We start from the raw sequence: 10,471 nt of genomic DNA, 5'->3' as shown, positions 1-10,471 counted from the left end.
TACCGTAGGGAGGAGCTCAGCCCTGTCTGGAATCTGTTCCCACGGTCACGCTGGGAACAGCAGGTTTTGTCTGGGTTGGACAAGGGCTGGCATACTCCCTGGCAAGGGCTGTCGGGGACCCCCTCTGACCACGTGCCCCAGCCAGAGCCTGAGGTGTGCAGAGAACAGGGACCCTCAGGAGGAGGGGCCCCCTGGGCTGTACCCAGCAATGGGAGGAGACCTAGAATTTTCATGATTAGGCCTGGGAGGCTGTTAGTACTGGCTGCATCGCCTGAAGCCATTGCTGTGACAGGGAAGGGGCCGGGGGTGCTCCAGTGACCCTGAAGCAGCTGTAGGGGTCAACGCTCCCCCAGGGAGAAAGTGACACCCCCACACCTGGTGGCTATCAGCATGGGGCTTTTGCTCCACACCTAGGAATGTAAAGGCTCTAAATAAAACGTTTTGTCGTCATTTAGTCTCTCACCTGATTGTTGCACTTGCCTCCAATATCAGACTTTGTCTGACATCTGCATTTTCCTCTCTAATAGGCAAACCTATGAATTACATTATGCATAACATAACATGTGGTAAATGCCTTTTAATTTCAAAAAACGTCTTTCTAAAATTACTCTCCTCTACCCAGGAAAAGGTGGAGTGATATCATGGGCGACTTGGAGGTAAAACTGTTTCACAAGTTTTATCAGTTGGCTCTCTGCATTCAGATTAGCAAGCACTGATGGACATCAGAATCACGTCCTCAATTGTTAGAGGAAGGAGACAATCTGGTTAAAAACATATTCAATTAATTCTGTCCCCGTCTCCCCCCAGACCGTGCTCTTACCAGAGGCCATGGCCCCAGATGAATTAGGTCCCAAGGCAGCACCCTAAATGGCCTACAACCTGGATCTAAAGGGATCTCCACTGTACTGTCTGTGTCCACAGGGAAACGCACGCCAGTGCCCGCTGGGAACTATGGGGCCAGCCCAGCGGACAGCAACCAGCCAACACGGGACCCACTGCTGGGACCCACCAGGGGGCCCGCCCAGCGGATGGCATCCGGCCAGCATGGGACCCACAGCTGGGACCCACTGCGAGGCTGGCCCAGTGGACGGCATTGGCCGGCACGGGACCCACAAAGCAGCACGAGAGCGTCCGGGAGAGCAGGCGTGAGGACGCCTCTCCCTGTCTGCATGCTCTGCCCAGGGGCCCAGCACTACCTTCTCCATCTGCTGAATCACATGGCCCCTCCGAGGAGCCCCCAGGACCCCCGGGCAGCATGGATCTCACCCCACCAGACTCTTATGACTCTGTTTCCACCCGGCTGCTTTCTGAGAGGCCAGAGCCTCTACAAGACCTAGAACGTGGCACTGGCTTCCTGGTGGCATTTCACGGAGGCTCTGGGGGTGCGTGTTAAAAGGCGAATGGCTCCCGCATGACTGCACTCAGCTGAAGCCTGCATCTGAAACAAGGGCAGCCAGAAGCAATCGCTCATCTGCTGTGCTGCGCTCGGGGCCCTGGCCACTAAGAGCTCCGCCCACCCTTGGACACTTGGTGCCCTCTCCAGCATCCTCCCCACAGCCCTGGAAGAGGAGGGGTCTCTGTCCGGGCAGAAACCATAGCTCAAAAAGCCACGCAGTGTCACACGCCTCACGAGTGGGACTTGGAAGCAGCCAGATGCAGATGCGGCTCGTCTGGCTCCAGGCTTTGCCCCTAACAACCGAAGGCAAAGAAGAAGTTACCCCAAGTGCAGGGACTGAGCAGCGTGTGAAAGGAGAGCTCCGAGCACCAGCAGCTGTGTGTGAGGGGCACTAGGCACTTCTAAGACAGGTGCCAGCTGAATCCTCACCACACTGTGAGGTGTCCCCTTTCAGATCGGGGAAACCGAGGACCAAGACATTGCCTCGCTGGTGAGGGAGGCACCAGGCTCACCCCGCTCCGCCTGCTGGCTCCAGCCTGCCCACAGATAAGTGCCCTGTCGTGGGGTTTGAACTCCAGCCCCACCGAATATGCAGCTGTGAGAGGCAGCGTGTAATCTGACAGGCCTCTGCCTTCTTATAAAAAGTAACCGGAGTAGTAACACGATCAGGGTGATTTACTGAGAACCAGCCGCAGTTGGTGGCTGTCGGCCGGTCCCACCGTGAGCTCTCTGTCCCTCTAGGGATTGATTGCATTTGGAGCAGTGTCTGGACCGGTGATGTGGCCCCAGTGGGGGCCTGACCCTTGCTTTCGAAAGCCAGTGTCTACAGGGTAAGGAGCTCTCCCCAATCCCTGAGACTGGGCCGGCTGTGTCCCTGGGCTCTTCCCAGCAGGTCCTCAGGCAGGAACTGCCTCCCAAACAGGGAGGGGGCCTGAGTGCCTCTGGCCCCTTCCTGTTAAGTCCCGGCTTTGCAGGGCCCTGCGGAGGGCTCAGGAAGCAGAGGCCATGGCCATATTTTGAAATGTTTCAAATTGTAATTTGCTGGCTTCAAAGCTCCGTCATTGCTGTGTCTTCCTGGCAGGAGTTCCAGGTGACAGGACGATGTAACAGGGCCCTACCTGGCTCGTTGCTCCAGCAGCAGGGCTGGCACATGGCAAGTGCTCAGCAAACAGCCGCAGAACGGGACACATTTGGGTGAGCTCAGGCATGTGTCGTGGGCATGCCAGGTGTCGAGGCTCGTGGGGCCCGGCCTCCCTTGGAGGCCAGAACCAGTCCCTTGGGGAATAAGGCTCACCAACATGGTGCGGCTCACCCTGGGCCTCAGGAGAAGAAAGAGAGAAAACAGCAGAGAGAAGGCAACGTCTAGGAACATGGGCCACTTTGGCCAGAGCAGACGTCAGCCTGATCCCGGCCCTAGGGACCCACTGAGCTCCTCCAGGAAGACTCTGAGAAGATGCTCAAACACACCCTCCTTCCTTCCTGTCTTCGGGGGCTGACAATGTGGACTCTGGGGTGGTCCACGTAACCATGAATTCGTTAGCATCCTCTGGTCACCATGTGTGTTTTCCATGACCAGAGGGTGACACACCATGAGAATCTTCTGGGGCCTCGGATGCGTGCTACAGCGCTGGGGAAGGAGCCCTGCGTGAGGGCCTGTGCTCCCTTCCTTCCTGGAGATGCCGTCTCACATAAATCCCTTGACATTGGTTGTGCCCTGAGATGAGGAGTCACTGCTGGTGTTTCTTCCCCGTCACCAGGTGACCCTGTGGAGGGCAGCTTGGTGAGCTGCCAGGGAGCACCTCTCATACCTGCAAGTGGCAACACTCCAGCTACTGGTTTTTAAGACCCACACACCGAGCGCTGGACTGCGGCCAGTCTGTGTGTGCGGCTGACACCGTGCTCCCTGCTTCGGCCCCACGACTCTCGGCCCTATTTCCCAGCAGCCAAAGGGTGATTGTTGCGTAAATTCCAGAGCACCGCTTTATCGTGTAAGATCACGACTGCCAGCTCACTTTCCTCCACGATGGAGTACGGACACGGGCGTGTCAAGACAGCTTCCTTCCTTCTGGAGACGGTGGTGGGAAGTTCGGGTCTGCTCTGCCGGGCAGAGGGCAGGGGGAGAGGAACACGGTGAATCTTTTCACCTTGCTTCCTCCTAGATGGGGAGAAATTTAGTAACATGACTAGACACAGGGCACGGAAATGAAAATACAGGCCTCACATAAATGATGTCAGGCAGTGACAGGCTCTGGAGAACAAGGAAGCAGGTTGAGGGGTATCAAGGGAGGGCAAGGGTACAAGACTTGACGTTGAAGTGGAGATCTAAAAGAAGTGAGGGAGAAGCCCACAGATATCTGGGCAAATAGTCCTTCAATAGCACATGCAAAGGCCCTGGAGTGGGTGTCTGCTTGCCTAGGAAGTATAGGAGAGAGGGGTACAAGACAAGTCAACGAGGGGGGAGAAGACAGGTTCCTGATGGCCTTGCAGCCCCTGACCAGTGCTTTGGATGGAGAGCAACTGAAGGGCTTTGAGCAGAAAACCGACCGATTCTATTTGTCTCAATAGGCTCACTCCGATGCCGTGTAGCATGCAGTAAGGGGCAGGGGGGCAGGGCAAGGATGCAGGCCAGGAGATCAGGGAAGAGGCTATCCTCACAGTCCGGGCCATCAGTGGCAACTTCACTCCGCAGTGGCAGTGGTGACGACATGTGCTGAAAACTGCATTAATAAGACATGTCCCAGATGATTCCACGATCTTTTGTCCCAGGCAAATATTTGACTAGGAGTATGGTGGGAGTGGGGGGGTCTTGGACATGGCAGGTTTGAGATTTTCATGTCACCCAAGGGCAGAAAGCCCAGGGATGTCGAGGTGCCTGTGCACCAGTGATATTTAGTGGGACTGGAGAGGACCAGGGGTGAATGGAGACAGGGTTCCTGGGACTGAGCCTGCATCCCCAGGTGGCAGAGAAGGAGCAGTAGGAGGTAGGAGGGGACTGACAAAGGGCCAGGGATATGCTTAGTGATCCGGATATTAGGACCTGAACAGGATGATGGGGGAAAAGAGCCCTAGAAAGTTCCAAGCCCATGAGGACATGGCCACATGTCCTCATTTGAGCATTGTTTGTGACAAACCTCTGGTGAGTGGGAAGGAGCTGTGGTTTCCCATGGGTGCCCCGGTTGGAAAGAGGCAATTTCCTACTCTGCGTGGTTGGCAAGACTTTTTAACACCACTAAGTGTTGAGTTTTAGAAAGCGGATTTTCAGCACCTCCCAAGGGATCAGAGGATTTTCTCCTTCGTCTGGGAAGTGAACAGTGACCGCTGCATGGAGGTGGTGTGGCCTTAGCTGGGGACATGAGAGTGCAGGAGTCCCTACAGGACCAATGACTTTCCATCCTTTCCCTCCACGTTGGAGCAATTTCCATAACACCTGCTCCTTGAGGGTCTGATCAAAGTCAGGCAAACCAGGCCCGGCTTCTGTATTTAGGGATGAAGACTCTTCAGCTTCTCCTATGGTGATGGGTCTGGCCCTGTTGTTCAGATCTTCATCTGAACTTTTCTTTAAAATGCCTATTTTGTCTGTGCCACTCGGCTGGTATCCCGTGGCCCGTCTCTTTGGGAACTTTAAAGCCTTTCCCACTCCCAGCCCTGAGCCTCTCCCCAGGACTCTCCTCTGCACCCTTTCTGTGCCTTGCTCTGCTCTCACAACTCACGGGCTGTCCCACTGGCCTTTTCAATCTTATTAGCCGACTCCAGAACTGCTCTCTCTCTGCTACATTTGCTTTTCGTTTCCTCTTTATTTGGGCGTTTCCTTATCGCTCTTCTTCGAGTTTCCTGGATCGAAAGCTCAGGTCAAGGATGTTTGGTCTTTACGGAGCTCTAGAGGCACGGTCACCTCTCCAGCCCCCTCTGCCTGCCACTTTGGTGGCGTCCTGCAGGTTTTAACTGGTGCTGTTCTCACTCACGCTCATTTAAAAAAAAAATTTTTATACAGTTTATTTATTTTTGAGACAGTGACACAGAGCACGAATGGGGGAAGGGCAGAGAGAGAGGGAGAAACAGGACAGTCTTTCTCCGGCAGCTCCGCCTCCTCAGCTCATCACACCCCCAAAGTCTCTTCCCCCCAATCCTTCTGGGGGTCCCACTTTCCAGACGACTGCTGTGCAGGCCCCTCAGCACCGAAGCAGGCTCCAGGCTCTGAGTTGTCAGCACAGAGCCCAATGCGGGGCTTGAACCCACAAACCATGAAATCATGACCTGAGCTGAAGTTGATGCTTAACCAACTGAGCCACCCAGGCGCCCCTACTCATGCTCATTTTTAAACAGCATGCAATCTCCCTTCTGGTCTCCTTCACGGCCCCCAAATTATATACATGAGTGTTTTTATGTGTGGTACTAGTTTCCAGGTAGGAACAGTTTCAATGTGCAGATCCTGTCCTTATTAAACTGCGTGTGCTCCACGAACAGACTGCAGATCATACGTGCATATGCTTTCGTCTGAATGTGGGTGTGGTACGCACGCTGCTCAGTGAGCTGACTGTAGATCGTCTACCTGCCTTTGCAATTTCTTGACATTTTCCTTATGGTCAACAGATGGTCGGTATTTTATGGCCGTTCCATGTATGGTAGAATATAAATCATGTATTTGCACAATATACAACGGACAACATAAACTCATGCTCTTTTCTTGTTTTCTTTGTTCATTTTTGGCTTCTTGACCTGATGCTTTAAATTAGAACAAAGACGCTCTGTTTTCCAAAGGCCCCTCAGGCTGGGGCCATGTGGCCAGGGAACAAATAGGCCAGAGGTCACCCTTGTCCACTGAACGCTTCCCTTCCCTCTGCCCCGGCAGAGGACACTGGTCTCAAGTCACCTTCTCTGGTGGGGGAGTCTCCCCTGCTGCTGGCACCTCCCGGTGTAAGTTGCACAGGCCCAGGCCCATCCCCCCACCGCCCCTGCCCGCTGCGTCCAGTTCCAGCAGACAGGGTTAAAGATGCACACCCCATGACGCCTGGGCACAGGTGCCCGGTGAAGACCATGACCCGCCCACCTCTAGCTCCCAGAATAGCCTGTGGCGGGGGCTGGCCTGCGGTAAACAGCCCCAGTGGGTCCTGGATGACTAACCCTTAGGAAAATATCGAAGCATCTGAGAAGTATAGGTGCCAGGGCCTAGTGGGTGGGTCCCTCTGGGCCTCCCTCCTAGGCCCTTCTGGAATATTCCCCAGCCATTTGGCCAGGAGAACCCGTCATCCTCTGCTGATGAACCCGCAGCTCCCAGGACAGTCTTTCTCCGGCAGCTCCGCCTCCTCAGCTCATCACACCCCCAAAGTCTCTTCCCCCCAATCCTTCTGGGGGGCCCACTTTCCAGACGACTGCTGTGCAGGCCCCTCAGCACCATCCCTGTCCCTCACCCCACGGTCACCTTCATGCCCTTCTTACACCGCTGTTCCTCTGGCTCTCACACCCGCTCACCCACAGAAGCCCTGTGTTGATGGTGGCCCTTGAGCCAGGCCAGCTGGTGGCTTCGTGCATTGGGGGAGGTTCAGGGCACAAGGCTCACTTCCTGTGTGCTTTGACCAAGACTGAGGAGTGACTTGCTAGTGAGGGAACCTGGACAGACTTCTAGGCTGCCCCAAACCCATGAGAGTGGGTGATGTGTCCCTGGGCCACTTGTCCCCAGGGACCCAGCCACAAAGAATCCCAGAGACCTGTGCCCAGGCTGTTTGCTCCCTCTCTGCCTGGAATGCCCCTCCCCCCCCAGTCCACCGGGCACCCCCTTTTTCTGCTGGCCCAGACCTCGCCATCCCCACCACGGCACCCCATCGCCCTCCTCTCACCCCTGCAGGGCCTTCCTGGCTGATATCCTTGAATGGTGCCCTGGGGACCATGCTCCTGCTCAAGCATCCTCAGAGAAGCCAGAGCTCAGTGCCCAGGCACTCGCAATGGTCGGGAAGGGAGTTTGGTCCTGCCTTGTCCTAGCCACTGCCCAATTTCTCCACGCCTGTCCACACAAAGCTCTTCAAAAGTCACATCTGCCCTTGGTCTCCTCCATTCTCTGCTTCAGTCAGGACTCCTGGCAGCCTCACCCCGCCCCTCCAGGGCTGTCTGGATAGGACCACCAGGGGCCAGCCTCGGGCCACAGCAGCAGGCCGTCATGTCCTGGCTCATGGTTCCCCTTCTTCTCTGTTCACCTGGCGGGTCACACAGCTCCTGGCCTCAGGGGCAGATGTCCCAGTGCCCAGGCCTCTGCCCTGCCACCCATTCTCACCTGGCCCTGTGGGTACATCTACCCACGGCTCTGCATACCTAAACCCAGGACCCTCTGTTTCCCCTAACCCCATGGCTGATCCTGGTTCTACCTTCAGAGGTGTCTGAGCCCAAGATGTGGGGAACCCACCCCACTCAGGTCTGAGCCCCACCTCCTACCCCTAACTGACTGCCTGGCTTGGCGGTGTTGGCACAGCCCCAACCCAGCCTTGTCCGTCCTGAGGCCGCATGTCCCCCTTCGTCCCCAGGCCTCTGCTGGATTGTGGCCTCACATGGCCACGCTGGCTCGCTGGCTCCCCTCACTCATTTCCAACCTTGAAGAACACGTCAGATGCACTCCCATCCCTGGACCTTGGCCCTATCGGTGCCCTGCTAAAACACCATTCCCATGGACCTCCAAGTTGCCTATGACCTCACAGGCACATTCCTACCCAAATGCCACTTTTTAGGGGGTCTTCCCTGGCCACTCTGTACAGACAGCCCTCCCCTCACCCAGAATGCCCGATGCCCTCTCTGCTGCAGCGACTTCATTCTACGGAATTCTGTCACCCTGACATATTCTGCATTGACTCATCGGAGCTCCAGGAGGTAAAAGTTTCCAGAATCTTTCCCTGGAGTCTCACAAGGCCTCATATCAGCCTCCTGGGGTGCCCCCCTGGAGACCCCGGCTTGGCCCACCTGGCATTTGCTCAATGACAGAGAGGCAGAAGCCAAAGGTGCACGTGTGTCTCTGTGAACATGTGTGTCTCTCTGTGAATGTGTGTCTGTGTGTCTCTGTGAACGTGTGTATGTCTCTGTGAACATGTGTCTGTGTGTTTCTGGATGTACCTCTCTGGGTGTGAGTGTGTGTGTTTGCTTTTTGAGACTTCCACAGATCAACTGCACCAAATCCAATTACTCCTCAGAGCAAAGTATAAAGGGACCAGGCAGAAAAATCTGTCCAAGAGTTTTCCCGCTCTGTCCCCTGCGGTGTGTGCTCTGTTCTCGAAGGCCGTTTCATGTGCTCCCCTTGGCCGGCTAACGCCTGACGGAGTTGGTGGGTGGCTTCAGTTTGCTCTGAGCACCTGCCCTGCACCAGGGCTGTGGACAAGACACCATGGGAGCTTCCTATGCAGTGGGGCCTGTGCGTTTGAGCGGAGACAGGCCATAAACAAGAACAGAACAGTCGCCTTCAGGTAGTGACAGCTGCCGTTAAGACAACAGACAGGCGGGACACTGAGGAAATGGGGCGGCGAGGCTTCGAACCCACGTGGACAGTGAGACAACACTTCCTCAAGGTGATGGTTGTGATGAACCATGGACCCCACGAGGGAGCCATCCAGTCACCGGGAATCCCAATGACACCTCAGCTCCCAACTCCCAAGAGAATTTGGCGGGGGTGGGACATGAAAATAAGTGAGCCCCCCCCCACATGATGTCTATGGGTCATAGGGTCGAGCCACCCCACCGCCACCCTGAGGGCACTGACCAGGGAAGGGCTGGGGGGCCAGAGGCTGCAGAACCCCAGGGCCTAGAGAGATATTGTGGGGCTCAAGCTCCCACTCCCCAGGCGGCAAAGGGGAGGGGCCTTCTCACCAATCTCCATTCAGACATCATCTCCTAGGCCTGTCTAGGGAACGGTCACACCCAGTCCCCTCTCACCTCCAGCTCCAGCTCCAGAAGGGCTGAGCAGCCTTTCACTTATTTCCAATGGCCTCAGAGACCCTTATGGCACTGATCAGTTGGGCTGGGACTCCTCTGGCTCATCAACAAGTATCCAGTGGGCGCCTACTACATGCTAGGCACTGGGCCAGACACGGAGATTGGCTGAGGAGCCTCAGGGATGAAGTGCCCTGAGTGCACCGAAGGGAAAACTGAGGTCCAGAGAGGGCAGAACAGCAGGTGGACGGGCAGGCAGGGGCTCCCCCCTAACCCCCCACCAGAGACTGCTTCCCTCTCAGTGGGGCTGAGAATTTGCAGTGCCTCGAGGGTACCACCTGTTTGCTTGACAGCGGATGTGTTTGCACGGCCTTCTCTGGCCAGAGTCATTGACCCTTCTCACCAGGACTTTAGACTGACTCACATTAATATTCCCTATTGGGGGCAGGGGGCCCAGAAGCTGTGTGGGCCCCGAGGAGGGAGGCCACGTAGAAGTGCCAGTCCGGTATGGGTGGCTGATTTTATGCATCTAGGGAAGCAAATGACACGCTCGCGCACACACACACACACACACACACACACACACACACGGGCACGCGCGTGGGCGCGCGCGCGCGCACACACACACACACAGGCAAGTGAGGGCAGTGCCGCCTCCGCAAACACTAGGTACCTCTCGGTGCCCAGCAAATCTTAGTTGGGGGGCACCACGCCAACAGAGCTAAGGAGCAGGCGTGTCCCCTTGGGGTGGGGTGGGGCCCCAGACCGGTGCAGGAGCCTCGCCTCGGCTCTGGCATCCCTCTACCCCCACCGCTTTGCTATCTGGGCCAAATACCGAGCTCCCGCGTCTCTACCGCGTAGGCGCCCCCTCACCCCTCCTCTCCTCTAGCCGGCAGCAGGGCGCTCGGGGCCCGCCCGAGGCGGGGGCGGGGGAGGGGGCACAAGGTCGCCGCCGCGCGGGGAGCTCATCCGGCGGCGCAGACGCCCAGCGGCTCCGGGGAGGGACTTGGCCTGGACGCCGGCCCTCCGCTCATCTGGGGAGGAGCTGGGAGGCCCCAGCTGGCGGCGGTCAGCTCTGGGCGGGCGGAGGTCCCCGCGAGCCGCGGCCCGGCCTGGGCCCCCAGCGACGACAGCGCCGAGGCGCGCTCCCCGGGCTACAGGAGCCAGCGCGCC

At 57.0% G+C, this 10,471-nt stretch overlaps 1 protein-coding gene across 1 annotated transcript in view; it reads left to right on the top strand.

The window, feature by feature from the left end:
- FAM20C (FAM20C golgi associated secretory pathway kinase) overlaps nucleotides 1–10,471 on the top strand; it is a 63,313-nt gene that overhangs the window by 6,455 nt on the left and 46,387 nt on the right. Inside the window, exons 2-3 of the mRNA XM_029945771.1 lie at nucleotides 922–1,145; nucleotides 10,188–10,468. Coding sequence (XP_029801631.1) covers nucleotides 922–1,145; nucleotides 10,188–10,468 — 505 coding nt within the window. The remainder of the gene's footprint in view (nucleotides 1–921; nucleotides 1,146–10,187; nucleotides 10,469–10,471) is intronic.

The sequence above is a fragment of the Suricata suricatta genome, chromosome 8 (genome assembly GCF_006229205.1).
Source record: "Suricata suricatta isolate VVHF042 chromosome 8, meerkat_22Aug2017_6uvM2_HiC, whole genome shotgun sequence".
Lineage (NCBI taxonomy): Eukaryota > Metazoa > Chordata > Mammalia > Carnivora > Herpestidae > Suricata > Suricata suricatta.
Note: the sequence above shows the minus strand (reverse complement) of the source record. Positions and strands in the feature narration are given on the sequence as shown.